A 27,772-nucleotide genomic window follows, 5' to 3' on the forward strand; every position below is an offset into this window, starting at 1 on the left:
TGGCCAGACCGCGTCCCGCCCCGAAGCGTCTATTGGGTGTCGCGGCCGCCAGTCGTGGAGGGGGCGGAGCAGGGGCCCGAGCAGGCCGGGCCGGGCCGGGGCCAGGCCGGGCCGGGGCCGGGGCCGGTGGCGGCGGCGGCGCGGGCCCCGTCATGGCCCATTTCGAGACGCAGTATCAGCGCCTGGAGAGCTCCTCTACCGAGTCACCTCCCGGTGGCGGCGACCTGCTTGTCCATGTCCCCGAGGGCGCCAAGTGTGAGCGGCGGCACCGGCATCGGGGGGATGGGGCCTGGTCTGGCCACCAGCCCGAGCGTGTGGGTAGCGGGGTGGGGAAGCGTGAGGCGGCGGAGGCCTTAGGGAGCGGGGGAGCAGCCAGGGAGCACGGGCAGCCGCGGATGGATGCCATGGGACTTGGAGGGGCTCCGGACGGGGAAGAGGTGGGATTGTCTCCCCCAGGCAGGAAGGTTGGGTGCGTTGGACGGCCTCTCACCCTGCGCTTCTTCCTTCAGCTCCGTGGCATCACATTGAGAACCTGGACCTCTTCTTCTCTCGCATATCCTTTCTCAGGAGATTCAGGCAGGAGGCACCTCACTGCCTCCTGGGCTGTCAGTGCTTGTGGAGACACCGGGTTCGGGGTAATTCAGAGATGTCCAGAGCCAGGAGGATACTCAGAGGCTGCAGCAGCTCTGCTGTGAGCACAGACTGAAGGAGTTGGGGCTGTGCAGGCTGGAGCAGAGGAGGCTCCCAGGTGACCTTCTTGTGGCCTTCCAGCATCTGAAGGGGGCTACAAAAAAGCTGGGGAGAGACTTTTTAGGATCATAGAATCAAGCAGGATGGAAGAGAGCTCCAAGCTCAGCCAGCGCAACCTATCGCCCAGCCCTGGCCAATCAACCAGACCTTGGCACAAAGTGCCTCATCCAGGCTTTGCTTCAACACCTCTAGGGACAGCAATTCTACCACCTCCCTGGGCAGCCCGTTCCAGTGGGCTGCCCAGGTAGAGTGTTGGTATTACTAACTAATTGGTGCTCAATTCTGGGCCCCCCAGTTTAAAAGGGACGTTGAGATGCTTGAGCGAGTCCAGAGAAGGGCAACGAGGCTGGGGAGAGGCCTTGAGCACAGCCCTATGAGGAGAGGCTGAGTGAGCTGGGATTGTTTAGCCTGGAGAAGAGGAGGCTCAGGGGAGACCTTATTGCTGTCTACAGCGACCTGAGGGGTGGTTGTGGCCAGGACAAGGTTGCTCTCTTCTCTCAGGTGGCCAGCACCAGAACAAGAGGACACAGCCTCAGGGTGTGCCAGGGGAGATTTAGGCTTGAGGTGAGGAGAAAGTTCTTCACTGAGAGAGTCATTGGACACTGGAATGGGCTGCCCGGGGAGGTGGTGGAGTCGCCGTCCCTGGGGCTGTTCAAGGCAGGATTGGACGTGGCACTTGGTGCCATGGTCTGGCCTTGAGCTCTGTGGTAAAGGGTTGGACTTGATGATCTGTTAGGTCTCTTCCAACCCTGATGATGATACTGTGAAGCTGCAGGATGTCAGGTGGTGTCAGGACTCACATCCTCGACACCTCATCCCTGTAGGGTTGCGTCATCTAACGTGGAAGGGACAGGCAGGGTTTTTGTAGGGATCCTTGGCAGAGTGGTGGCAATAGTAAGCTGCAGTTACAATTAGAGTTTTATTTGCTTAACGTGGGTTTATTATTATCATGGGACAGCATTCATGACCAGAGCAGCACAGAATAGCTATAAGCAGAGTCAGTGTAGTACAGCTTTATAAGTAGCATAGTACAGAATTTTATATCATGGTTTTACATAGTTCATGGTTTCTAATCACTGGGACTCTCTGCAGGTAGGGCTGGATCATAACACATGGTTTGGCTTATCAGTATAATAATCATAATCTAAACTCAAAGGTCATTAAAAAAAATGCAAGTCACTCAGTCCTTGGAGGAAGCAGATGACAGTGGAGGCATCTCTGAGGATGCTGAGCTCTCTGCTGAGGGGTCCTAGTTCTGGTCAAAGTTCCCACTTGGGAGTTTTGACTCCTTCACAGAATCAACCAGGTTGGAAGAAACCTCCAAGCTCATCCAGCCCAACCTAGCACCCAGCCCTGGCCAATCAACCAGACCATGGCACTAAGTGCCCCAGCCAGGCTTGGCTTCAACACCTCCAGGGACGGTGACTCCACCACCTCCCTGGGAGCCCATTCCAATGCCAATCACTCTCTCTGCCAACAGCTTCTTCCTAAGATCCAGCCTAGACCTCCCCTGCTACAGCTTGAGGCTGTGTCCCCTTGTTCTCTTACTGGTTGCCTGGGAGAAGAGCCCAACCCCACCTGGCTGTAGCCTCCCTTCAGGGACTTGTAGACAGCAATGAGCTCTGCCCTGAGCCTCCTCTGCTGCAGGCTGCACACCCCCAGCTCCCTCAGCCTCTCCTCACAGGGCTGTGCTCCAGGCCCCTCCCCAGCCTTGCTGCCCTTCTCTAGACACCTTCCAGTACCTCAACATCTCTGTTGAATTGAGGAGCCCAGAGCTGGACACAGCACTCAAGGTGTGGCCTGAGCAGTGCTGAGTACAGGGGAAGAGTAACCTCCCTTGTCCTGCTGGCCACACTGCTCCTGAGCCAGGCCAGATTATGTGAACAGTGCTGTATGTCCTTCTACACTTCCATGTTCTCTGATGGGGTCATCACTGCCATCAGGTTGGCCTTGGTTCACAAAGGCTGGTAAGGAAGGGACCAGTCAACCTGTTGCCCAGGAATCTTGAGGCTGGCAGGGAGGAAGAAGAAATCAGTTTGGTTTGTTTACTTGGTTTACAGACTTTCAGGGCTTGACAGTACAGAGGAGGGAACTAAGAGGTGAGCTGCTTGGTTACAGAGAATGGCTGCTTGCTTTATAAACCTGGTGTTAGTTATGCTAACCACGTTACCAGGATTGGGAACAGGATGACCAGTCACAGGTGCTAGAGCTTTGATGTCCTCTTATGCCAGTTACGTTTTACCTGGGCAGAGTGCGTTTCCTGCAGTGGAGAACCAGCTTGCTGATGAGTAGGTGTGGGAGGGGGTTTCCCTCAGTGGAGGATGGAGGCTCAGCTGGAGAGCTGTGGATGCCAGTGAGACATGAAAGTGCCTCTCCACCCTTCAGAGGGAAGGAGTCTCCAGACTGTTCTCCTTAACTGTATCTTTCACGTCTATAACCTGCATCAGAAAAATGGCTTCACCTGCATGCTCATTGGGGAGATCTTTGAGCTCATGTAAGTGGAGGTTTCTCCTCTCTTTGGCTGTGACAGCTGCTGGGGAACAGCCACAGGCATCTGCCAAGCTCCTGTAGCTGAGTGGCTGGGAGTTGTCTTCCCTTAGTTAGGTTTTTCTCTGCCCCAGACTGCATTCTGGTTCAAGGAGCTGATGCCCCTGAACTTCCCTGCTGCCACAGCTGTGGGAATGCATCTCTGTGACGTGACCCTTCCTCCTTTCACATTTTGGGGTGTGGCAGGGTGATTCCTTCATGCCTGCTTTCTTTCCTCACAGGCAGTTCATCTTTGTGGTGGCATTCACCACCTTTCTTATCAGCTGCGTTGATTATGACATCCTCTTTGCCAACAAAGCAGTAAATCATAGCCAGCATCCCAGTGAGCCCATCAAGGTGACTCTGCCAGATGCCTTCTTGCCTCCAAATGTCTGCAGCGCAAGGTAGGAGCTGTTGCTGTCTCAGGTACTTGAGGTGTCTGCCTCGTCCTGTCTTCTATTACCTGCCTCTTCTTGCTTGCAGAATCCAGGCAAACAGCTTCCTCATCTGCATCCTGGTGATAGCTGGGGTTTTCTGGATCCACAGGCTTGTCAAATTCATCTACAACATTTGCTGCTACTGGGAGATTCACTCTTTCTACATCAATGCCCTCAAAATCCCTATGGTAAGTAGCTGGGCCAAGGGCCACATACAAGGACACTAAGGGACACAAGAGTTATTTGCCAGCTGGTGAGAAGCAGCTCACCTTCAGTCCCCTCTGAAGCCAGCTTCTCCAGGAAGCTGTATGGACCACTCTTCCCTCTGCTCCATACGGATACATCTCCTTTCAGTCTTTTCTCCACCAGCCAATTTGTTCTGTGTTAACTCCTCTCTCCCCAGCCTGCTGTTCTGCCTGCTGGCACACAGCTCTGCCATCTGCCACCCAATATGTTTATTCTTTGGTGATGGCCTTTTCTGTGAAGCCTTTCAACAGAGAAAGCATGAGCCAGGATATCCTTGTACCTGCCTAAGTTGTGGACAGTCTCATCTTCCTTGTTCATTTTGGGAGAGGGGGTGGTGGAAACTGGGACATGGAGGCTTGCACATAGACCCCAGTTCAAAGTCATTGCTCTGATGGACAACATCAGAAGGTGTGTGTGCACCCCTAGAAGGAAGACTGTTTTGAGGAAGGTGAGGTGAGCTAAGAGGCTGGGTTTGTCCCCAGCTTTCCCACAGGCTCCCTCTGGGATGCTGCTTTGCTATCTCCCTGATGACTCCACTTGGTAGCTGTGGGAGGACCCATGGGAGCCTGGAGCTGTGTTCATGGTTCCAAGGCAACTGGTGTGCCAGTGGCTGGGAAAGAGTAATCTGCACTAGACTAGGGGTAAAGGGCACTGGGGTAAGGTATGGGGTTTGCTTGCTGCAGAAGTGCAGGAGGTTATCTTGCATCCTGTTGTTGTGTGTGCTTCATTGGCACCCTTAGGCCTGCACCAACACCTGCTCTTTAAGTGGGTTCAGCCCAGCCTTTGTCCCTGGACACATCCTGCCCCTAACATTGCTGCTTGCTCCCTTCCAGTCCACCCTGCCATACTACACCTGGCAGGAGGTGCAGGCCCGCATCGTGCAGATCCAGAAGGAGCACCAGATCTGCATCCACAAGAAGGAGCTGACAGAGCTTGACATCTACCACCGCATTCTCCGCTTCAAGAACTACATGGTGGCCATGGTGAACAAGTCACTGCTGCCCATCCGCTTCCGCCTGCCCCTGCTGGGGGACACTGTCTTCTACACCCGTGGGCTCAAGTACAACTTCGAGCTTATCTTCTTCTGGGGGCCTGGCTCCCTCTTTGAAAACGAGTGGAGCCTGAAGGCTGAGTACAAACGGGCCGGGAACCGCCTAGAGCTGGCTGAGAAGCTCAGCACTCGCATCCTCTGGATTGGCATTGCTAACTTCCTCCTCTGCCCCCTCATCCTCATCTGGCAGATCCTCTATGCCTTCTTCAGCTACACAGAGATCCTGAAACGAGAGCCAGGCAGCTTGGGTGCCCGCTGCTGGTCTCTCTACGGACGCTGTTACCTCCGTCACTTCAACGAGCTGGACCACGAACTGCACTCACGCCTCAGCAAGGGGTACAAGCCAGCATCCAAGTACATGAACTGCTTTATCTCCCCACTCCTCACCATTGTGGCCAAGAATGTGGCCTTCTTTGCTGGCTCCATCCTGGCTGTGCTCATCGCTCTCACCATCTATGATGAGGACGTGCTGGCTGTCGAGCATGTCCTGACCACAGTCACCCTGCTCGGGGTGGGCATCACCGTGTGCAGGTGAGGTGGGTCTGTGCTGCTCCTGTGCTGCCAGTGCTGTGGGGGGCTGTGGGCCTGACAGTCATCCATGCAAACGTGCTCTTTGGTTGCAAGTGGACATGAATCTGCTCGAGTGAAAGAGTTGGGAGCAGAAGCAAGTAGTGGTGATGCTAAGGGCAGTGATTGTATATGAGGGCTGGGCCCTGCCAGGGCTGGGCAGGCAGGAAGGTTCGGCTTGGGAGTGAAAGCTACCCTTGGAGCCGTGAAATGGGCCAGTCACCCTGCCCACTCAGGATGAGATCTCCCAGGAACTGAGATGTGATGCTGTGATGTTTACTCGTCCTGTCCTACAGGTCTTTCATCCCTGACCAGCACCTGGTGTTTTGCCCAGAGCAGCTGCTGCGAGTCATCCTAGCACATATCCACTACATGCCTGACCACTGGCAGGGCAATGCCCACCGCTATGAAACCAGGGACGAGTTTGCCCAACTCTTCCAGTACAAAGCGGTGAGCTTGGCTAGCACAGGCCCGGAATGGGGATTTGCTCCTATCCCTGCAGGAGGGAGAAGCTGCTGAAGAGCCAAGCAGCTCCTGGGCTGGCAGAGGAACAAAGCAGCTTTCTCAGAGACACCCTGCCCCAGAAGGTGGAGGGCAGGAGATGGGCTGGCTTTGGGATTGTGAGGTTTTGTTTTACATCTTCAAGCTCGTGCTGAGCCTGTCATCTCTGTGTGTAGGTCTTCATCCTAGAGGAGCTCCTGAGTCCCATCATTACCCCTCTGATCCTCATTGTCTTCCTGCGGCCCAAGTCCTTGGATATTGTCGACTTCTTCCGCAACTTCACGGTGGAGGTGGTGGGAGTGGGCGACACCTGCTCCTTTGCCCAGATGGATGTGCGCCAGCACGGCCACCCAGCGGTAGGTCCCGTGGGAGGTGGGAAAGCAGCCTGGGCTCCTCACTATCTTCTTTGCTCTTAAGAGGCTGTAACTCACCACTCCTGGCAGCCCACAGGTCAGATCACCCTCCCGCCTCTCTGCTGGGTGTCTGAGCCTGCCAGCCCCCAGAGAGCTCTTGTGGCTTGGCTGTGATAATCAGGGGACAGAGTGTCTGCTCAGCAGGTTTACTGATGTCACCAAGCTGGGAGGCTTGGCTGATAAAGCTGAAGGCTGTGCTGGCATCCAGATAGACCTGGACAGATTGGAGAGCTGGGCACAGAGGAACCAAATGAGGTTCAACAAGGACAAGTGCAGAGTCCTGCATGTGGGGAGGAATAATAAACTGCACCAGTACAGGCTGGGAGGTGATCTGCTGGAGAGCAGCCCTGTGCAGACAGACCTGGGAGTGCTGTTTAGCCATGGGACAGCAAGAAGGCCAATGGGATCCTGGGGTGCATTAAGAAGAGTGTGTTCAGCAGATCAAGGCAGGTTCTCCTTCCCCTCTACTCTGCCCTGCTGAGACCTCATCTTCAATGCTGCCTTCAGTTTTGGGCTCCCCAGTTTAAGAGGGACAGGGATCTGCTGGAGAGGGTCCAGCAGAGGGCTACAAGGATGATGAGGGGGTTAGAGGGCATGGCTCATGAGGAGAGGCTGAGGGACCTGGGGCTGTTGAGTCTGGAGAAGACTTAGAGGGGATTTAATCATGTTTATAAACATCTGAGGGCTGGGGGTCAGGAGAGGGGGAACAGTCTCTGCTCAGGAACAGTCTCTGCTCACTGCTCCCTGGGATAGGACAAGGAGCATGGGTGTAAGCTGCAGCACAGGAGGTTCCAGCTCAACACAAGGGGGAACTTCTTTACTGTAAGGATCCCAGAGCACTGAAACAGGCTGCCCAGAGAGGTTGTGGAGTCTCCTTCCCTGTAAACTTTCAAGGTCTGTCTGGATGTGTTCCTGTGTGATCTGAGCTAGATTGCATTGTCTTGCCCTGGCAGTGGGGTTGGACTGGATGATCTCCTTGGGTTCCTTCCAACCCCTGATATCCTGTGAGCCTGTGATCAACTTGGTATGTTGTGAACCAGGCTTTGTCTTTTCTTTATTTCATATCCTTGCAACCCAGAGTCCTGTGCCCTCAGGAAAGAGGAATTGGAGATATTTGGGTGTTGAGGTGTGACCACTGAGAACTGACTTAATTAAGCTGGGCTGCCTGTGCCCAGGGGAGAGGCAGCTTTGGGGACAGAGGAAGCATTTTCCATTACATAAAATTCAGTGTGGAAAAAAAGATGATTCATCTACTTCCTGTGCTTTCAAATTTAGGTTACTTGTACTGGGAAGAGCCTCTAGTGATAGTGAACTGGATGGGAGTAGACTCTGACAGGGAGCTTTTAGGAGCAGTCATTTGTTGGCTGTAGTTGCTTTTGTTGCAAACAGCAGAGTGCAAGACAAGGCTTTCAGCTGTGTGCTTTGTGACTGGTTCCTGTCTCTCCAGTTCCCCTGCAGCACTGCATGTTCTCGGGTGGAAGTGGAAGATGCTGTGCTTGCTGCTTCTGCCCCAGGCTAGGAGGGCTAAACTAGTACAGGGCTTTTGGTCTGGCACCTGCTACGTGCAGAACCATGGCCCAGCTTATGCTGAGTGTTGTGTGCTTTGCCCAGCCTGATCGCAGGGTTATTAGGAGGCTTAGTGAGAGTGCAGAGCAGATCCTGTTCCTCATTACCTCTCTATGCTCCACAGTGGATGTCAGCTGGAAAGACCGAGGCCTCCATTTACCAGCAGGCTGAAGACGGCAAGACAGAGCTGTCCCTCATGCACTTTGCCATCACCAACCCCAAGTGGCAGCCACCCCGTGAGAGCACAGCCTTCATCGGCTTCCTGAAGGAGCGGGTGCACCGGGACAGCAGCATCGCCCTGGCTCAGCAGGCTGTGCTTCCCGAAAACGCCCTCTTCAGCTCCATCCAGTCCCTGCAGTCGGAGTCGGAGGTGCCCAGGGTTGGGGGTGCACATGGGGTGATTGCTGAGAGCTGGCAAATTGATAAATCAGGCCCTCTATGCGATTTTGCTCTTGCCGGGGCCACATGCGGTGCTGCAGATATGATAGGTCAGCACTAGCTGGGCTGCTGGGCGGCTCCTAGATAAGGCAGCAGGCTGTGCTGAGGCCCTGTGAGCTGGGAGCAGGGCTGAGAGCTGGAGGGCCTCAGTTCGGTGTGACTGGCTGGCATCAGCCCTCCAGGTCTGCACAGAAGAATGATTCTCTCCGTTTCAACTCCGCAGCCTCACAGCCTAATTGCCAACGTGATCGTGGGCTCCTCGGCGCTGGGCTTCCACGTGGGCCGGGACGGGCAGGCCTCCCGCCACCTCTCTGAAGTGGCCTCGGCCTTGCGTTCCTTCTCCCCACTTCAGTCTGCCCAGCAGCCTCCCAGTGGCTTCCAGACATCAGGAAGGGATGGAGAGGCAGCCCAACCTCGGGGTGCCAGTGCCATGACAGCCTCTGGGTAAGCTGCAAGCTGAAAAGAGGTGGCCAAACACCTCACAAATCCTTAAATCCTTGTCCAGTTGCCATCATGTTGTCCTAGGTGCACAGTGGCATTTATTTCTGCAGCCTGGCACAGCAAGGGATACCTTCACAAGGAGAGATAGGTTCAGGTGCCTAGTCTGGCCCCAAAGGGCAATGCCTGGGGTCCTGGTGTTCTCCTGTAGGTCCTGCTGTCGTGAGAACCCCCTGGTAGGGGAGAGGCATTGCCAAAGCAGGACCGGTTGCCTTGTGCATCTGGAGAGATGCTACAGGGAGCCTGTTCCTACCCAGCTCAGAAATGGGTCTCTATAGGCCTGACATTAGGGTAGAGAGGGGACTGAGCAGCGTGGGGAGCACCTGGGCAGCAAACCTCAGCTGTGTGTCTCATGGCAGTGCTGACGCGAGGACTGTGAGCTCAGGGAGCAGCGCCTGGGAGGGTCAGCTGCAGAGCATGATCCTGTCGGAGTATGCCTCCACTGAGATGAGTCTCCATGCACTCTACATGCACGAGGTGAGTAGCCTGGAGCTGGGCCAGCCAGAGGAGCGTGGGGCCAGCGTCGGCAGAAGCCTTGTCGGGACTGACTGATAGCAGTGTCAGCGAGAGCTGAGAGCAGTGTGCGCCCAGTGCTGCGGAGCAGCTGTGTTTGGCTGCCTGCTCTCTCACTCAGTTGATTCCCTCCTCTTTTGGCCTGCAGTTGCACAAGCAGCATGCCCAGCTGGAGCCCGAGCGGCACACCTGGCACCGGCGAGAGAGCGACGAGAGCGGGGAGAGCACCCACGAGGAGCTGGATGCTCCACGGGGAGCCTCCGTCCCCATCCCCCGCTCTGCCAGCTACCCCTTCTCCTCGCCGCGGCAGCCTGCCGAGGAGACAGCCACCCTGCAGACCGGCTTCCAGCGGCGATACGGTGGCATCACAGGTATGGGAGCCGTGGCAGCGGTCTGAGCTCCAGGTCATGGCCCTGGATCCACTGCCCTCTATGGACTGTCAGGAGTACCTGGTCTTCCCCTGTCATCCCCCTGGGTAGCTGATCTTCCTCCTTGCCTCTCCTGCAGACCCGGGCACAGTACACAGAGCCCCATCACACTTCTCCCGCCTCCCTCTGGGTGGCTGGGCTGAGGATGGGCAGTCAGCAAGACACCCAGAGCCCGTGCCAGAGGAGAGCTCAGAGGATGAGCTTCCACCACAGGTCCACAAGGTAGGGGCGAAAGCTGTGGCTCGGAAGGGAAATGTGTACTTAGGATGGTCCCAATGGGTGCCAACATGCCCTCTCTGTCTTGCAGGTATAGCCTTGTAGACTGGGGATCTCATGGGGGTTGCACACTGGGAGCCACCTGGGCAGCAGGATGTGGCATCAGCCTGATTATTCTCCAGTCCTAAGCAGACAGGATAGTCCCAGGCTCCATTTTGTTGCCATCGGTTGCCGAAGAGACAAAACTGCCAGGCTGGCAGCTTTGTGGTGGCACCTTCTGTCCAGCTGTGTGTCAAGTCAATGCCACTCTGACTCTGTGGGGTGAATGCGTGTGTGAGTACATACATGTGTCTGTGTTCACATCTGTGTCGTCCGTGTTGGAGGATCGCTGCAGAGCCTGCAGAAGCTGATGTGACCAGGACTCAGCAGTGGGGAGCTGTGGACTGGCTCGGAAGTGGTGGCAGCAGCTGTTGTTTGGAGGGATGTGAGATGGCATCAGCTCCAGATGTCTGCCCAGCGCTGGGACCTGCCTCCAAACTGAAGGCAGGACCTGTTGAGGGAAGTCCATCTCAGCCTGTAGCAGTGCACCTGCCCTGCCTGCAGCCCTGAGGAGGTGCCCAGGACCATGTTTGCCCTCCTGGAGAGGACCAGTGTGCCTCTCAGCCCAGAGCAGGACAACAGTGGGGTGCTCACTTGCCCTGCAGCCCAGGCCCCTCAGAAGGACCCCACAGAAGGATCTAGAGCCGGTGGGAAGAGCTCTGGCTGGGATCTGGGGATGCTGTGCTGCTCTTCCCCAACTCTCATGACAGCTGCGCCCATCCCCTACACACATACGAGGGAGGGTCAGTGGGGTGAGAGTGCTGGGTCCCTGATGTCCTTCCCAGCTGGCAGGCTCTGTGCTGTACCTCTGGGGTAGGGCAGTATTCTCCTGGCTGGTGGGGTCTGGGATGTGAGCAGGTCCTCCTGCAGTGCCAAAGAGACTCGGAGCAGAGCAGCCCACCAGGAGCGCTCACAGGCTCGTTGCAGCACAGCCTGAAGATCATGTTCTCTGTATCAGTTCCCTTCCCACTGGCATGTTAGAGGCTTTTTTTTCCCCATGCCCAGACTTTGGCCCATTGGATCTGTCCTCCTGATGCAGCCATTTCTGTGGTGTCAGGCCTCTTCCCCAGGCAAAGGCTTTGGTGTGTCTCTCGCATCTCACCCAGGGACTCCCAGCTCCTCCTTCCATCCTGAGACCTCGCTTGCAACATTGCTTTGGCTGCTGTGGAGACCTTGTGCTAAGCAGCTGGCATGGGCCAAACAGGGCAAGGAGGGCTGCCAAGAGAGAGGCAAAGCCCAGTTCAGGCATGATTACTTGTGTGTGGGATCAAGATACCAGCTGTGTAGCACAGCCTCAGACACAACCTTCCCACCATTGTTCTGGTTTCATTCTCTTTCAGTGGCAGCTCTTGAAGATTTGCATCCCAGACAACTCCTGCCAGGCTTTGCTTTCCACTCTCGCCCTTGACCAGGGCTGCTCGCTTTTGCCATGCTCTCTGTGAGCACTGCAGACACTCCATTGCTGTCCCTGCAGCCCAAGGCTGCCTCTCTTCCTCTGCCAGGATTTTTGCCCTGTGCACTTTGAGCCTGGGCTGGGTGTGTTTGGCTAAGCTGCAGGCTCGCAGGGGTGCAGGAACCCCAGCCAAAACCAGGACAGCAGGGCGTGAGCAGAGGTGAGGTGCTCAGGTCGGGGCAGGATCTTTGGGTTCCCTTTTGTGATAGGGAGGGATGGATGAACCAAAGCTGCAGCTGCTCTGGAGTCTGATAGAGACCAAGTGGAGTATGCTGAAGCAATGATTGCTCTTTGCTGCTGGGGCCAGCACTGAGCCAGGCAAGGGGGTCCATGGATCTGGTGGGGTCCTCCCACAGAGGAGCAGCTGCAACGGGCTTGCTCCAGCTCCGGCTTCAGGTGACAAGAAACTGAAAGCAAACCTGTGAGCTCCAAGCTTTCCAGAGGCTTTGCCAGGCACCCTGGCTGCTGCTGTGGGTGGAGGTGAACCTCCCGTGGCTGCCGAGTGCTGCACCCGGGCCTCCCAGATGGGTTTGTGCCGGTATTTAAGCTGAGAGCTGGCTGGCTGAGGGCCTTTTCCTGGGCTGGCAGGAGGAGGAGGCTTGGCAGGAGCAGGCCGGAGCCCTTGCCGCATGTTGTGCTTGTGTTGTCGGTGTCCCACGTGCATGGCGAGCCGCTGCTCTGCATCTCCTCGTCGGCGTGCGGGTGCAGGAGTCCCTGGGAAGCGCGGTACCGGCCCCACCGTGCCCTCGCTGTACAGCTGTCTAATAAAGATGGGCCGTGTCATCCCTGTCGCCTCCGAGTCTTCCTTCACCGTGCAGCACGCCCGACCCGGCGTAGGGCCCCGAGAAGCTGGCTTAGCCGGTACCGGATGGCAGCAGGAGGCTGCGAGGTGCCGGCAGGGCTGGCAGCCGGCCGGAGCGGATCCCGGCCGGGAGCCGCGGGAGGGGGGCAGCTATATTTATCACCAGGAGGGCAGTGCCGTCCTGCCTGACCTCTGCGGCGGGCGGGGCGGCAGCTATCGCGGCACCGCAGCGCTGGGCGGGCGGCTGCGATAACCGAATTGCCTTGCCGGGGCTTTGGCGACTCTCGCCTTGGCCCGCACTGCGGACACCGACCCGAGCCTGTCTCTGCACAGGAGCACCTGTGGGGCGCGGTGCCGCGGGGGTGGCAGCTCCGTGCAGCCCGGGGCCGGCACCGAGGCCGAGACCCACGCAGCGGAGGTGCAGTGGCGGCGCCGGGGCGGGCGCGTAGGGACCTGACGGTGCCGGGGCGGGGAACGGGGCGGAGCGGAGCCGAGCGGCGCCGGGACCCGGCGTGCGGCGGCTGGCGGCTGCGAGGCAGAGGCCTGGGGAGGGCCGGAGCGGGGGGCGCAGGGCAGGTGAGCGGCTGCAGGGCTCCCTGGGGCGGGGCGGCGGGGGCGGCACGGCGGCTGCGCGGGTAGCGAGGCCAGGGTCGAGCGGCGCCGGCGCCGCCTGAGCGCTGCTCCGACACCGTGCGTGTGCCGGTCCCGAGGGTCCGTCAGCCTGTACGTGTGTGTCCCCTGCCTTCGTCCTTGCACTTCCCCAGCCTCGCGTTAGCCCCGGCCCTGGCACGGCGGCGGTGCCCCGCACTGCTTCCCCCCGGTCCCAGCGTTCCACCGCCTTCCTGTCCGTGCCTCCTCACTGCCCCCCGAGTCCCAGCGCATCCCCAGGGGCTCCGGGGACCCAGCGTAGTGCCCAGGGGGGCATCGGCAGGGCCCGCAAGTGGATCCTGGTGTAGTGTTCGTGTCCATCCCCACGCAGAGCTTGCGCGGTTGCACGCGTGGCTGCCTGAGAGCGGCATGCAGCGTGTCCCTTCCGTCTGTGTCCAGCGGTGCTCGTTTCTGCTCCTGAGTGCTTCCCATGACATCCCGCCAGGAGTCTGTTTGCAGCTGTGCCTGACATCCCACCCCGAGGCCTTACTGCAGCCTTTCTTCTCTCTGCAGCCGGGTGACCTGCCAGGATGGTGGAGCTGAGGAGCTACTGTGAGGGCAACAGCTCCATTGCCCAGGCCTGGGTCCAGCAGGGCTTCCAGCCTTGCTTCTTCTTCACCCTGGTGCCAGCCGTGCTGCTGAGTGTCTGCCTGTTGCTGGGTGCCCTGCAGTATGCCTGCTACGTCCGTTTTGGCCGTCCCATGGAGCCCAAGTATATTCCCCGCTCCCGTCTCTATCATGGCCAGGTCATCCTGTCCCTGCTCCTGGCCCTGCAGCCCTTTGGTGGGCTGCTGTGGCAAGCAACGGGGCCAGGGCAGCTGTATGGGTACATGTTGCTGCATGCCTGCCTCTGGGCCCTCAGCTGGGGCTGCGCCGTTGCCCTCCTGCAGCTGGAGCGTACCCGGGTGCTGGCACGGGACCGGACGCGAGGCCATGGCACTGTGCTTCTGCTCTTCTGGGCGCTGGCCTTTGCCGCTGAGAACCTGACCCTGGTGTGCTGGAGGAGCCCGTTGTGGTGGTGGGCACTGGAGGACACCAACCAGAAGGTGGACTGAGGGGGGCTGTGGTCAGGGGCAGGGCTGGTCGTGGGGTGGGATCTCAGCATTGCAGTGCTGGGGTGGGGTGTGCCATGTCCAGGGTGTGCCCACTCCCAGATTGCACCCACACACCTTGCTGCAAGTCTTGGCCCCGAGCCCAGCTATCGCACATCTCTCCATGTTCCTATGTGACTCAGCTCCTACTTCAGCCTGGGTCAGGCCCAGGCCCAGAGTTGGCCTGTTGCCTTTTACTTCTCTGCTGCTCCCAGGGTAGGGGCGTCCCAAGCTGGAGGTTACAGAGCTAGATATGTCAGGGGAGGAAGGAGGGGGTCTGGGGGCTGCCTGAGGTGCTGTGCTCAGCCAGAGGTCCCACTGAATTGCATGGGGTGTCCCCTCTCCTCTGTGTGTGCAGCAGCAGAACAAGGGGACACAGCCTCAAGTTGTGGCAGGGGAGGTTCATGCTGGATGTTGTTAGGAAGTTGTTGGCATAGAGAGTGATTGGCATTGGAATGGGCTGCCCAGGGAGGTGGTGGAGTCACTGTCCCTGGAGGTGTTGAAGCCAAGCCTGGCTGGGGCACTTAATGCTGTGGTCTGGTTGGTTGGGCAGGGCTGGGTGCTAGGCTGGGCTGGCTGAGCTTGGAGCTCTCTTCCAACCTGCTTGATTCTCTGATTCTATGACAGTCTCACCCCACTGCTCCACTCCTTGCACCTGTCAGTCATACCTGTCCCATGCCCGGCCAGGCTGTGACAAGGACTGGCTGTAGTGCCAATCCCCACTCTCCCTTCAGGTGCAGTTTGGTTTCTGGCTGCTGCGTTACATCTGTACGTTCATGCTCTTCATTCTGGGCATGAAGGCCCCAGGGCTGCCCCACAAGCCCTACATGCTGCTGGTCAACGAGGAGGAGCGGGACGTGGAGAACAGCCAGGTGAGTCCCAGGGCTGGAGCAGCTTGGGAACATGGCCAGGGAGGAGATGGGGACAAAAGGGAAATACAGCTGCTCTGGAAGCAGCATCTTCAGGAAACCAGAGATGAGCCAGGTCTAGGTCTGCTCAAGCTCCCTGCCTGGCAGGAGGATACAGCCCTGCTGATAGGATGGAGTGAGGTCCCTGGGAGGCAGAGGCTTGTTTTCTGGGTGGGGGTGATCCCTGGGGCCATCGCCAGCTGGGCTGGGGTGCCAGGGGAGTGACCTCTTCACTCTGTTCTCCCCCAGCCACTCCTGCCTGACTCCAGCAGGACCACCTCCACCTGGAAGAACTTCAGGAGGAAGCTGCGGCTGCTGGTGCCGTACATGTGGCCAAAGGGCAACCACCTGCTGCAAGGGCTGGTGCTGTTCTGCATGACCCTGATGGGGCTGGAGCGGGTCATCAACGTCTTTGTGCCTGTCTGCTACAAGAACATCGGTGAGCAGCCTGCCGTCCCGTGTGCGAGGGTGCCTCGCTAAGTGCTTCCTGCTCCTCTGTCCTGACCCTTAGCCACCCTCTCTGCAGTGAACCAGCTGACAGAGGGCGCTCCCTGGCACACCTTGGCCTGGACTGTCTGCATCTACGTGGGGTTGAAGTTCCTGCAGGGCGGAGGTGCTGGTAAGGACTGTCTGGAAGTGCTGGGAAGAGATGGCGTGGGGCACATCGTGCTGGGGCTGGGATGGCCAAAGATGCCATTATGCCCCCGTCACTGCTGCACTTTCTTGGCAGCAGCCACGAGGGCTGCTCCCCCAGCAGAGGAGCCCATCCCAAATCCCTCCTTTTGGGCTGAGCTTTCTGAGCTAGCTGCATGCCCCAGTGCCCTCAGTCCCCACCGACCATCTCATGGTGCCCCGCAGGCTCCACTGGCTTCGTGAGCAACCTGCGCACCTTCCTGTGGGTGTGGGTGCAGCAGTTCACCAACCGGCAGGTGCAGGTGCAGCTCTTTGCCCACCTGCATGGGCTGTCTCTGCGCTGGCACCTGGGGCGGCGTACGGGTGAGGTCCTGCGCAGCGTGGACCGGGGCACCAGCAGCATCAACAGCCTGCTCAGGTGAGAGTGTGCCCGTAGCGGGTGTGGGGTGGCTGGGCAGCCCCACCAGAGTGGGCTGATGTGCCAACCCCCTTCCTGCCCCCCAGCTACATCGTCTTCAGCATCATCCCCACCATTGCAGACATTGTCATCGGCATCGTTTACTTCACCTCGGTCTTCAGTGCCTGGTTTGGCCTCATCATCTTTGTGTGTATGAGCCTTTACCTGAGTAAGTGAGGGTAAGGGTGCAGGGATGCCGTGCTGGGCTGTGGAGCAGTGGGCACCTGCCAATACAACCCTCTCCTACCCACAGCTCTGACCATCTTCATTACCGAGTGGAGGACTAAATATCGCCGGGACATGAACAGGCGAGACAACGAGGCCAAGTCCCGGGCTGTGGATTCACTCCTTAACTTTGAGACGGTACCACAGGCAGTGGGGGGGTCACTGAGCACCGTGGGGGACTGATCTGCTCACTCATGCTGCCTCTCTGTCCTGCAGGTGAAGTATTACAATGCAGAGAGCTACGAGGTGAACCGCTTTAACGATGCCATCGTTAAGTACCAGGTACAGGGAGCTCAGCACCAGTGGGAGATTTGGGGTGGGGGGGGAAGGAGTCAAACCTCACAGGCTCACAGGATGTTAGGGGTTGGAAGGGACCCAAGGAGATCATCCAGTCCAACACCCCTGCCAGAGCAGGACAATACTATCTAACACAGATCACAGAGGAGCACATCCAGACAGGCCTTGAAAGTCTCCAGAGAAGGAGACTCTGTCTGGGGAGCCTGTGCCAGTGCTCTGTGACCCTTACAGGAAAGAAGTTCCCCCTTGTGTTGAGGCAGAACCCCTTTTGCTGCAACTTACACCCACTGCTCCTGTGTGGAAGCTGGAGTTTACTGTGGTCTGGTTTTGAGGTGGCAGCATCCAGGTGGACCTTGTCTCTTCCAGGTCTCAGAGTGGAAGGTTAATGCCTCGTTAGGCCTCCTCAATCAGACCCAGAACCTGGTCATTGGCCTGGGGCTGCTGGGAGGGTCCTTGCTTTGTGCCTACTTTGTCACTGAAAATAAGCTGCAGGTAAGGCTGGGGACAGCCTGGGCACCTCCCTGCTCAGAGAGGAGCACTGGTACTGGTACTGGTGGGTACTTCTACCTTGTTCTTTCCAGGTAGGGGACTTTGTCCTCTTTGGCACCTACATCATCCAGCTCTACACACCTCTCAACTGGTTTGGGACATACTACAGGTAATGCTGGGAAGCACAGGGCTGCTTGGGGTCTGTCTTCCCACCATGGGGCACCTGGGTTGAGATATGCTACCCCAAGCCCTTCTTCCCAGTCTTTGCTCCCTTCCAGGATGATACAGAACTCATTTGTGGACATGGAAAACATGTTTGAGCTCTTCAATGAAGAGCAGGAGGTGAGTGCCACCTTCCTGTGACCCCTTTTCTTGACATGGCCTTGGGACAGGCTGGCTCTGAGGCCACCTCTGTCCCTCTGGCAGGTGAAGGATGTGGTGAATGCCAGGGAGCTGCGCTTGGAGGCCGGGCGGATCGAGTTTGAGAATGTACACTTCAGCTACGTGGATGGGTACGGGGCGGTGGGCATGGAGGGGGACAGGTCAAGCTACGGGGCCTGGCACAGGACTGTGGGGCAGCAGACATGGCCGTGAGCCCCTCTCTATCTCCCTCTGCAGGAAGGAAATCCTGCAGGACGTTTCCTTTTCTGTGATGCCTGGGCAGACCCTGGCCTTGGTAAGAGTGGAACCTTGGGTGTGGGCTTACCGTTAGAGGAGGGAATAGAGGACTGGGAAGCACGGAGGTGGGAAGGACAGAGCCACAGAAGGCCACAGTCCTTCCCTGCCCAGCCCCTGTCCTGCGTCAGCTGGGGGTCTTTGATGTCTCCAAGTCCCTGTGCCTTTGCATGCAGGTGGGACCTTCAGGCTCTGGGAAGAGCACTGTCATCCGCCTGCTCTTCCGCTTCTATGATGTGCGCGGCGGCTGCATCCGCATCGATGGGCAGGACATCTCCCAGGTGAGGGTGGATGACACCAGCTTCTCTGGGCCTCACAGTACTGCTCAGTGCAGACACTGACATCTCTCCACGGTGGGAGTGAGCACACAGCCCTTGTTGCCCTTTTGAAGGCTGAAGCCCCTTTGAATAGTGTGGGCAGCAGGACAAGGGAGGTTCTTCTGCCCCTGTGCTCAGCACTGCTCAGGCCACACCTTCAGTCTGTGTCCAGTTCTGGGCTCCTCCATTCAAGAGACATGTTGAGGTGCTGGAAGGTGTCCAGAGAAAGGCAATGAAGCTGGGGAAAGGTCTGGAGCACAGCCTTGTGAGGAGAGGCTGAGGGAGCTGGGGGTGTGCAGCCTGCAGAAGAAGAGGCTCAGGGCAGAGCTCATTGCTGCCTACAAGTCCCTGCAGGGAGGCTGTAGCCAGGTGGGGTTGGGCTCTTCTGCAAGACAACCAGCAACAGAACAAGGGGACACAGCCTCAAGTTGTGCCGGGGGAGGTCTGGGCTGGATGTTAGGAGGAAGCTGTTGGCAGAGAGAGTGATTGGCATTGGAATGGGCTGCCCAGGGAGGTGGTGGAGTGGCTGTGCCTGGAAGTGTTTAAAAGGAGTCTGGATGAGGCACTTAGTGCCATGGTCTGGTTGACTGGCTAGGGCTGGGTGCTAGTTTGGGCTGGATGAGCTTGGAGGTCTCTTCCAACCTGGTTGATTCTATGAAGGCTGATGTCTGTGTCAGGAGTGGGAATGAAAGGGCACCACTGCTGGACCCTTGAGCTGAAATGCCATAGACTGGCCAGGGCCCCCTACAAAGGGCCACAGAATGGAGATGCAGCTGAGCCTGTGGTCCAGAGGGGACCCTGAAGCACACACCCTGTAAGGAGCTATGAGGGTTAGGACTGGGTTTTGTTGGCGAGTCTTTGTGGGAGATCTGTCTGAGCCCTCCCCTCCCCAGGTGAAGCAGGCCTCGCTGCGTGCTCACATCGGGGTGGTGCCCCAGGACACTGTGCTCTTCAATGACACCATCGCCAACAACATCCGTTATGGGCGGATCCTGGCCAGCGACGAAGAGGTGCAGGAGGCAGCCCAGGCTGCTGACATCCACGACCGCATCCTTTCCTTCCCTGAGGGTGAGACCTCCGTGCACCTCTCTTTGTCCTCCTTTGCTGCCCAGGGGTCCTCCATGTTCTCACATGTGCCCGTGGGTGATGTCTCCCATGGGGACACCCGTGTGAACCTGTGCTTTGCTTTGCTTCGCCCTGCTCTCTCCAAGGATAAAATTGCACACCCCCCCAGGCAGGGATGAGCTGCGGCTGTGCCAGGCAGTAGCGTAGTTTCAGCAGAACCTCCCCATGCAGCAGAGGTCTCCATACCCATTTTGGAGGGCAGTGGTGCAGCATTTTCCTGCCCTTATGCCTGCAGGCTACAACACCCAGGTGGGAGAGCGAGGTCTGAGGCTGAGCGGCGGGGAGAAGCAGCGCGTTGCAATTGCACGCACCATCCTGAAGGGCCCCAACATCATCTTGCTGGATGAGGTAATGACAGCGGCGCCCAGCCCAGCCTCGCTGCTCTACAGCAGCCCCTGCCCCAGTGGCTGCCTGTGCTGCTTGCATCCTTTCCTGACACCCTGTCTCCCCCACAGGCCACATCCGCACTTGACACAGAGACCGAGAGGAACATTCAGGCTTCCCTGGCTAAAGTCTGTGCCCACCGCACCACCATTGTTGTTGCACACAGGTAGGGCCCGGGGCAAAGGCTGGTCTGGGAGGCGCTGAGCTCTCCGAGCTGGCCAGCCTTCCCCAGAGGGTCACTCGGACCTATCCTCCTGCTCAGGAGGAGACAGGTGCTGTGATTGCAGCTCCTTGCACGGCACAACCCCTCCTCCCAGACCCTCTTCCCTCTGAGCCAGACTAAGACCCTGCCTTTTTCTGCAGGCTCTCCACTGTGGTGGGTGCGGACCAGATCCTGGTGCTCAAGGATGGGCGCATTGCAGAGCGAGGCAGGTGAGCGTATTTAGATGGCTTGGTGCTGTCTGCACCAGCGGGGACCTCCTCCCTGCCCCTGGGAGCAGCTCAGGATCCTGAACGCCTCTGTTCACCCTGCAGGCACGAGGAGCTGCTGCAGAAGGGCGGTGTGTATGCCGGCATGTGGCTGCAGCAGCAGGCTGCAGACGACAGCGAGAGCAAGGAGCACCGTACCGAGAAGCCCCCAAGCAGCAAGGAAGGGCTGTGATCAGGGCCAGAGGACTCTGCTGTGACACTGACTGTGGTCTAGGCCCCCACATTGCCAGAGAGCTTTTTGCCAGCTCTGGGATGAAGCCCCAGAGCTGCAGGGGCAGGGTTGGACACTCCACTGTTTGTACCTGTTTGTTTTGCTGTTGAGTAGTTTCTTAAACCGGGTCCTTCCCAGCTCTGTGCATGTGTGCTCTGGGCAGGGTATGCAGCTGCAGGACCCACCTTAGGGGCTGTGCCCCAGGCAAGGTTACTGCTGACGCCCTTGTATCGATCAGCAGCTCTGTCCCACAGCTGAGCTCCTTAGGCTGAGGCAAGAGAGGGACAGAGCAGGCTGTGAGCATCTGGCCTGTTCCTCCAGCAAGGGCTGAGCCTGGCAGGGGGCTGCGCTCCAGTTGCAAAAGAAAGAAGCAGCAGAGGTGGTCCCTCTGTGTGCCACCCTCCTTGTGCCTTCAAGGCACAGAGCTGCACTGCTGTGGCCAGGACACAAAGTGACTGCTCACCCAAAGCATCTCTGCACCTTGTGCTACACTTTTATTTTTCTCCCAAGCAGCACTTTGCCTTAGTGTCCCCTCAGTCCAACCTCAACACACCTCCTACTCTAGGGATGCACTTCCCACAGGTAACCCCCACCTCAGCTGTACACTGCTCAGAATGGGGCACTACAGCCCTGCAGAGAAGCTCGAGAGAGTGGATGGGAAAGCAGCACAGCTGTGCACACTCCCTGCAAGAAGCCAGCAGGACAAGCACCCTCCATCCAAGGGTCAGCTCCTGTCTCCACACACCAGCAAGGAAGGGTTGGCTCTAGTCTCAGAGCTGGCTCCAGTCTCTGGGCTGCGTTTTAGAAGAAGGGAGCCTGTGCTGCTGCTACCCAGAGAATCCCCTTCTGCATGGGTGGAAGGAGGGAGGCATTCCTACCCCAGCAGCATTAAGAGGCCCCTGGGATAGTCTAGGGCAGCAGAGAGCAGCCAGCAGCAGGAAGGCAACTGCAGTCTGCCCATACTCTTGCTGCTGGCACAGTCAAGTCACTGCTGAAGCCACTCTTCAGTCAATGGCCCTTGTTAAATTACAGCAGAAAGGAAATGCAGCCCCCTTGAGTCTCAGAGAGGTCCTGGGCCCAAACTGAGCTGGGTAAGGCCAATGTGCTTCTGTGCATGCAAACAGCAGGGGAGGCACAGGGAACAAGGAAAGGGCTGCCTCCATGCTGCTGGGGGGCTGCACATGTGCCATGTCTGTGCCAGAGACCAAGCCAGCCAGAGCTGCTCTTGGCTGGGAGGCTGGCAGGGCCCTCTGAGCACAAAACCCAGTCTCCCCTGCTGCCGTGGCAGGCAGCTGCATTCAGGCTCTAGGTGCAAGCATGCAGATATCCTCACACAGCACTTCTCTCCAGGCCAGCCCTGCCTCACCCTGCAGTCCCAGCAGAGGTGGGACACGGCTGAGGCAGCTGTAGTTAAGTGCACAGCATGAGCTGCTGCTTGCTTTGGTCAGCCTGTGCTCAGCTTGTCCTGCGCCGTCTTCGCCTCTCCAGGGGCATCAGCCATTTGCTGCACCAATTTAACAGCAGCAGGAGTGCTGAGGTGTCTCTGTGCGTGTTCTGTGTCTCGCTTACAGCCCCCAGGGAGATGAGCTAGCCCTGGCAGGAGGCTCTCATCATCAGTGTCCAGAACAGAACCTCCATGGCATCCAGGTGGGAGGCCAGAGCTGCAACTCAGGTCATAAGTGGGCTTCTCTGCTGGCACACCCTGCCTTACCAGCTTATGACATGCTGCAGTTTGATGGCTTTGAAGGGTGTGCCTGGAAGAGGAAGGAGCAGACAGTGAGCAAGGGAAGATGGGCTTCTCCCTCTGTCCTAGCAGAGGGCACAGCCAGCGCTCAGGCCTTCAGGCCTGTGTGTTCAAGCAGTGACATCACCACTGCCGCTGGCTAGGCTGCCCTCTGGGGAGAAAAGTGATGCTGGACAGAACGCAGAAGCAGCAGAACCCAAGGAGGTCCCCTCCATGATCCCAGCTAGGCCAGGATCAACCCCACCATGGCATCAACTCCAGAGCCAGCCGCACTCACCTGCCGCTGTGACTGCTGGTACTCAGCTTCGCTCGCTGACAGCGCCTGGGCCAGTGCCAGATCCTCCTCCTCCTGTGTGCTGCTGGGACAGGAGTACACTCTGTGCCTCAGCTGCCCCCGTGCTCAGAGCCCTTTGGGGTGGCAGCATTTCCTGCTTCTCCAACCCTCCAGGGCAGCTAGGGGCAGGGAGCAACTGAGGGTCACCCTGATGAGGCCAGGGGACATATAGGTACCGGAGAATGCAGCTGCACTTGGCAGCCAGCACCCTGGGCCAGGGAGAACCAGGTTCAGTCTGTAAGACTGCTTTTAGGAGCACCTGGCAATGTGCACAAGGACATGGACTCCCAGTGTCCTCTCTGAACACTTCTACTCCACCTCTGTCCCACTATATTAGCTGACAAGTGGTCAGTGGTTTACCCTACATTGCTGGTCACTGTCCTCTCCCAGAACCACCCAGAGTATGCCTGATGAAGAGAACTCTGGCAGCTCTAGACTCTTCCTTTTTACCCCCAGTAAGCCACACAGAGGCATCATGTGCTGAAAGGAACATCATGTGGAAGCCACCTGATGCTGCCCTGGGCCATACCTGGGTGGCTGCACTGAGCTGTGTGCTGACTCTGCCAAGGATATCTCCAGAGCTCGTTGCAGTGCCTCCTCCTCGCTCTGAAACAAAACATCTTGTCACCAGTTTGGCCAGGGGTGGCAGATGGCAGCCCCAGGGGACACACAGTAGGTGCAGTCTTTGCCTGGCCAAGGGTAGGTGCACCTCCCATTTCCAAGGCCAGACACAGGCAATGTGAGAGCCCTGGGCTCAGGGCAGACCTGCAGCTTGCTCTCCCTCCATGCAAGGGAACACAGCCCTGCCTGCCAGTGCTAAGCAGCTTCCAGTCCCCTCCTCCACCCTTGGCTTGCAGAACAGAGCTGCAACACCGAGGGAAAATGGCCAGGGAACTTCAGCCCTTTGGAGAAAGCCAAGTACCAAGCGTGGCCAGGAGCTGCCAGCTGCAGGCACCAGAGCAAAGTGATGCTGCACCCAGCTCTGGGATCCCTGTTTGCCAGGGAAGGCACAGCTGGGGAGCATCACAGCTACCTACAGAACATGGGTTAACAAGGGATTGCTGCAGAGGCTGCCTGGGGCACCAGAACCACTCCAACCCACCCCGAACACCCAGGACAAACCACTCACCAGCCCATTCTGCAGCATGACAGCTGGAGGGGAGGTGCTGCGAGCCTGTGACACAGCTGCTCTACCTCCTCTGCAAACAGGGCAGAAGCTGGGTTAGCGACAAGGGAGGAAGCTCCAGTACAACTGTGTAACGTTGCTGGTGCACAAGAAGCAGGGAGCCACAGGGAACTGAGCTGAGCCCAGTCATGCCCACCTCAAAATTACAAGTCTGGTCATCACTTTACCTGGCAGAAGCTGGAGAAGAGGGACTGTCTGCTGGCCAGGCAGCTCCACTGCTAGATGTGGTGACAGTTTTAGAGGAAGGTACCTGAGCTCTTGCAATTGCAGCATGCCTAAAACAGATGAGATGCCTGTGAACCATCACAAGTGATCTCCAGGCACTGAAAATCCAGAGAGATGAAACCAGATAAGCAAGATCATAGAATCATAGAACCAACCAGGTTGGAAGAGACCTCCAAGCTCATCCAGTCCAACCTAGCACCCACCCCTAGCCAGTCAGCCAGACCACGGCACTAAGTGCCCCAGCCAGCCTTGGCTTCAACACCTCCAGCCACGGCCACTCCACCACCTCCCTGGGCAGCCCATTCCAATGCCAATCACTCTCTCTGACAACTTCCTCCTAACATCCAGCCCAGACCTCCCCTGCCACAGCTTGAGACTCTGTCCCCTTGTTCTGTACTGCTTGCCTGGCCAGCAGAGCCCAACCCCACCTGGCTACAGCCTCCCTGCAGGGAGCTGCAGACAGCAATGAGCTCTGCCCTGAGCCTCCTCTGCTGCAGGCTGCACACCCCCAGCTCCCTCAGCCTCTCCTCACAGGGCTCTGCTCCAGGTCCCTCCCCAGCCTTGCTGCCCTTCTCCAAACACCTTCCAGCACCTCAACATCTCTCTGCAATGGAGGAGCCCACAACTGGACACAGCACTGAAGGGGTGGCCTGAGCAGTGCTGAGCACAGGGGCACAAGAACCTCCCTTGTCCTGCTGCCCACACTGCTGCTGAGCCAGCCCAGGATGCCACTGGCTCTGCTGCCCACCTGGGCACTGCTGCCTCCTCTTCAGCTCCTCTCTCCCAGCACCCCAAGCTCCCTCTCTGCCTGTCTGCTCTCAGCCACTCTGGCCCCAGCCTGTAGTGCTGCTTGGGGTTGTTGTGGCCAAAGTATAGAACCCTGCACTTGGCCTTGTTCAGTCTCATCCCATTGGCCTCTGCCCACCCATCCAGCCTGGCCAGGTCCCTCTGCAAGGGCTCTCCTACCCTCCAACAGCTCCACAGCTGCTCCTAGCTTGGTGTCATCTGCAAACTTACTAATGCTGGACTCAATCCCCTGGTCCAGATGATCAATAAAGATATTGAACAGGACTGGGCCCAGCACTGATGCCTGGGGGACTCCACCAGTGACAGCTGCCAACTGGTTGTGGCATCATTCACCACCATTCTCTGGGCCCAGTTTTTGACCCATTTCAGAGTGAAACTGTCCAAGCCATGAGCCATCTGGCAAGCACAGCTCCATCCCTGCCAGCCTGTCTGTCCCCATGCCCTTACCCTGCTCTGGAGAGAGGATGCCCTGCCCCACTGCAGTCATGGTCCAGTGGGTGCCGGTGCTTGAGGCAGTAGTTCTTGTGGCACTGATCACAGATCACCTTCATCATCTCCTTTTGCTTGCAGCCAGATTTCATACACTTATTGGTGAAGATCTGAAAGAAAACACAGCAGCAGTGAAAAGGACAAAGGACTGGTCCTTCCCTCCATGTCAGGCCCTGGGCATTCCTCCTCCAGTATTTCTTCTTTGAGGCTCTAGAATTGTTTTCTGAATGTTTTCTGTAGAGAGCTCAAAGCTCTCATGAATTGGTAATGGTTTCCCCAGACAAGAGTCTTCCAGATCACAGGGTGCACAGCAGAAAAAAGCCTGCCTTGCCCAGGGACTTCTATTTGCCACCAGCTGCTGCTGGATTATTGCAGGGCCAGCTTCCTGTATCAATTTCCTCTCCTTGCAAGATATGGCAGCTAATTGCTGATTGCACTTTCCTAATGGCAGCAAACCACTTCCCATCCTTACATCCCAGGTGGTTGCCCAGCCCCATTCCATCACAGCTCACATCCCCAGACTTATACCACAAAGTCCTGCACCTCAAGCTCACCAACCCAGGTAGCAGAGGCTCTGGCCAGGCTGATCTAGGGTAGGGTGTCCCTGGGCATGGTAGGAGGGTTGGAACTAGATGATCCTTGTGGTCCCTTCCAACCCTGACTGATTCTATGACTCCTTCCATCACCCTATGAAGAGATGGCACCAGAGCAGGGACAAACTCTGTGCCACCTGCAAGCTTCAACGGGGACCCAGCAGAGCTCTGCAGTGAGATGGAGTGTGCCAGCTTCCCTCAGCCTACGCAGAGATGGCACCAGAGCGGGGACAAGTTCTGTGCCACCCCCAAGCTTCAGTGGGGACCCAGCAGAGCTCTGCAGCGAGATGGAGTGTGCCAGATTGCTCCTACCTTGCGCTTGCGTTGCGCGGGGTCGGACCTGCAGTCGCGGTCAATGTGCTCACCCACCACCACGTCGGGCATCTCCCCCCGCCTCACAGGCACTGGGGTGTTGCAGAGGGGGCACACGGGGACCTGCACATCCTGTAGAGAAAAAGGGGCTAGGAGCAGGCAGCTGGGCAACATCAAGTACGATTTGCTCATCTCTCAGCCTTCCAGGACCTGCCTGCCCTGGTCCCCGCAGCATCGCTGTGGGTAGAGACCTTCCTCACCTCCCTTAAAACTGCTCTTTCTGACCCAGCAGATGAGACAGACACAAACACACAGCGTGGGAAGGGAAGACAGCTGGACTGGGAGGTGCCAAAACCATTTCACTCAGTGGCAGAGGGCAGGCTTGAAGTTTGAGGCACTGACATACAGTTGCTGGCTTTCAGGGGCACCTCCGGACTTAGCACACACCACAGAGGTTACTGCCAAAGCGACCGAAGTCACAAGCTGCTCCGATCTTCGGCTGGGAACGCTCAGCAGCTCCGTGTGGGAGGCTAAACTAAACATCTTCTCCATGCTTACCTTCTTGTAGGCAGAGGTGCAGTTGTGCTGGGCGTAAGCAACGTGGTCGGTGCAGAAGATCTGCTCGCAGGCGTCGCACTTCAGCGGGAGGAAGTCTGGGAGCAGGGAAACGCCGCAGAGGTCAGCGCCGCCCGCCTGCGCCCAGCGCCGCCCCGGCCTCCCGCAGGCCCAGCCCTGGCTCTCGACCGCTTCTCCTTTCCCGCAGCTCCCGGCACAGACACAAAGCGGCTGCGGATCCACAGCTGCGCCTCCAGCAGCCCCCGGTGCGCCTCCTCCAAACGAGCCCTCCCCGGCCTCGGCAGCGGCGGCCCGAAAGCACACCCAGCCGGAGACGTGCGGGGCGGCCGCACCCAACACGGGTCCCGCGGCTGTGCACCGGGGGAAGGACGAACCCCCCGGAGGACCTCTCGGTACCCACCGCTGTGTCCGGCCTCCCCAGCCCCTGCCCCGCCGGTTACAGCCGTGTGCCTGGGCACAGGCCCCCGGAGGACCCCCGGCTTGGCGGAACTCAGCTCCACCCCGATACCGGGAAAGAACAGCGACCTCGGCCGCCCCGCGCCCCGCCGCCAAGGGCAGGCCTGGCATCACGACCCGCCCTTCACCCCCGCCACACCGAGCAGCAGCCCGGCCGCGGCCCCCGCGCCAGCGCCTGCCCCGGACGGCTGGGGGCACGTCCGGAGCGCTCTGCACCCGCCGCCCCTCCGGTGGCCCCGCGGCCCTCACCTAGGCGCTGGCAGGCGGGCCAAGAGCAGTGGGCTCCCAGGTCCGGGAACTCCATGGCGGGCGGGCACCTACCGGGACCGGCGGCTGCCGCTTCCGGCGCTGCGCGGGGCGGGGCCGGCCCCGAGCCCGCCCCCGGGCCGCCTCCGCTGCCCTCCCTCCGCCGCCTCCCTCCTCCTCCCGTCCCCGCTCCCGCCCCCGCCCGCCCTGCCCCGGGAGAGACGCGAAACTCGGATCCGCCACCGCCTGACGGCTCTCCGCTCCCTCCGAGCTGCTTCCAAGTGTTCGGGTGCCATGCTGCGGTACCCGACCGAGCGCAGACGCCCAGCGATGCCCGAGAGAGGCCACGGC

General features: G+C 58.5%; 3 protein-coding genes across 10 annotated transcripts in view; 2 read left to right on the forward strand and 1 right to left on the reverse strand.

Annotated features, from left to right (window-relative positions):
- The window catches only part of ABCB6 (ATP binding cassette subfamily B member 6 (LAN blood group)), a 49,159-nt gene extending 28,569 nt beyond the window's left edge, over positions 1-20,590 (forward strand). The window contains exons 1-20 of one of the 5 annotated variants that reach the window (XM_064164631.1): positions 12,581-12,922; positions 13,666-14,198; positions 14,978-15,115; positions 15,401-15,590; positions 15,678-15,770; positions 16,010-16,202; positions 16,289-16,410; positions 16,495-16,604; positions 16,683-16,748; positions 17,130-17,255; positions 17,345-17,421; positions 17,531-17,594; positions 17,679-17,764; positions 17,871-17,928; positions 18,104-18,208; positions 19,138-19,312; positions 19,605-19,717; positions 19,825-19,919; positions 20,117-20,185; positions 20,288-20,590. In XM_064164631.1, coding sequence (XP_064020701.1) covers positions 13,683-14,198; positions 14,978-15,115; positions 15,401-15,590; positions 15,678-15,770; positions 16,010-16,202; positions 16,289-16,410; positions 16,495-16,604; positions 16,683-16,748; positions 17,130-17,255; positions 17,345-17,421; positions 17,531-17,594; positions 17,679-17,764; positions 17,871-17,928; positions 18,104-18,208; positions 19,138-19,312; positions 19,605-19,717; positions 19,825-19,919; positions 20,117-20,185; positions 20,288-20,414 — 2,523 coding nt within the window. In that variant the 5' untranslated portion in view covers positions 12,581-12,922; positions 13,666-13,682 and the 3' untranslated portion in view covers positions 20,415-20,590. Of the gene's footprint in view, positions 1-12,580; positions 12,923-12,975; positions 13,081-13,156; positions 13,228-13,665; positions 14,199-14,977; positions 15,116-15,400; positions 15,591-15,677; positions 15,771-16,009; positions 16,203-16,288; positions 16,411-16,494; positions 16,605-16,682; positions 16,749-17,129; positions 17,256-17,344; positions 17,422-17,530; positions 17,595-17,678; positions 17,765-17,870; positions 17,929-18,103; positions 18,209-19,137; positions 19,313-19,604; positions 19,718-19,824; positions 19,920-20,116; positions 20,186-20,287 lie in introns of those variants that run through there. The other 4 variants (XM_064164612.1, XM_064164648.1, XM_064164622.1 and 1 more) reach the window with 4 other exon arrangements.
- On the forward strand, positions 98-12,485 carry ATG9A (autophagy related 9A). Its single transcript, XM_064164922.1, has 14 exons — positions 98-255; positions 510-553; positions 3,180-3,244; positions 3,519-3,680; positions 3,760-3,901; positions 4,793-5,541; positions 5,874-6,027; positions 6,255-6,434; positions 8,182-8,427; positions 8,719-8,939; positions 9,353-9,470; positions 9,655-9,877; positions 10,014-10,156; positions 10,242-12,485. Exons 1-14 carry the CDS (start codon positions 153-155, stop codon positions 10,245-10,247), a joined length of 2,556 nt encoding a protein of 851 aa, XP_064020992.1. The 5' UTR covers positions 98-152; the 3' UTR covers positions 10,248-12,485.
- A 334-nt stretch (positions 20,591-20,924) lies between the features above and the next one.
- On the reverse strand, positions 20,925-27,554 carry ZFAND2B (zinc finger AN1-type containing 2B). 4 transcript variants are annotated; one of them, XM_064164907.1, is made up of 9 exons: positions 27,425-27,554; positions 26,702-26,796; positions 26,144-26,275; positions 25,197-25,348; positions 23,885-23,992; positions 23,661-23,730; positions 23,061-23,137; positions 22,475-22,553; positions 20,925-22,207 (listed from the first exon to the last, which is right to left on the reverse strand). In XM_064164907.1, exons 1-9 carry the CDS (start codon positions 27,477-27,479, stop codon positions 22,169-22,171), a joined length of 807 nt encoding a protein of 268 aa, XP_064020977.1. In that variant the 5' UTR covers positions 27,480-27,554; the 3' UTR covers positions 20,925-22,168. The 4 variants fall into 4 exon arrangements, with proteins under 4 accessions (XP_064020977.1, XP_064020969.1, XP_064020961.1 ...); XM_064164899.1 differs by having other exon boundaries at positions 22,475-22,556; XM_064164891.1 differs by having other exon boundaries at positions 23,885-24,040.
- Between the last annotated feature and the right edge of the window lie 218 nt (positions 27,555-27,772).

The sequence above is a fragment of the Pogoniulus pusillus genome, chromosome 2 (genome assembly GCF_015220805.1).
Source record: "Pogoniulus pusillus isolate bPogPus1 chromosome 2, bPogPus1.pri, whole genome shotgun sequence".
NCBI lineage: Eukaryota > Metazoa > Chordata > Aves > Piciformes > Lybiidae > Pogoniulus > Pogoniulus pusillus.

Excerpts from the sequence above, each read along its gene's own strand:
- ATG9A (XM_064164922.1), top strand. The coding sequence starts at position 153 with ATGGCCCATTTCGAGACGCAGTATCAGCGCCTGGAGAGCTCCTCTACC. Across the intron at positions 3,902-4,792 it reads ATGCCCTCAAAATCCCTATG|TCCACCCTGCCATACTACAC; the intron begins GTAAGTAGCTGG and ends GCTCCCTTCCAG. Across the intron at positions 8,428-8,718 it reads CCCTGCAGTCGGAGTCGGAG|CCTCACAGCCTAATTGCCAA; the intron begins GTGCCCAGGGTT and ends TCAACTCCGCAG.
- ZFAND2B (XM_064164885.1), bottom strand. The coding sequence starts at position 27,479 with ATGGAGTTCCCGGACCTGGGAGCCCACTGCTCTTGGCCCGCCTGCCAG. Across the intron at positions 25,349-26,143 it reads CCGCGCAACGCAAGCGCAAG|ATCTTCACCAATAAGTGTAT; the intron begins GTAGGAGCAATC and ends GTTTTCTTTCAG. Across the intron at positions 24,041-25,196 it reads CATCCTCTCTCCAGAGCAGG|TGCCTGGAGATCACTTGTGA; the intron begins GTAAGGGCATGG and ends CTGGATTTTCAG.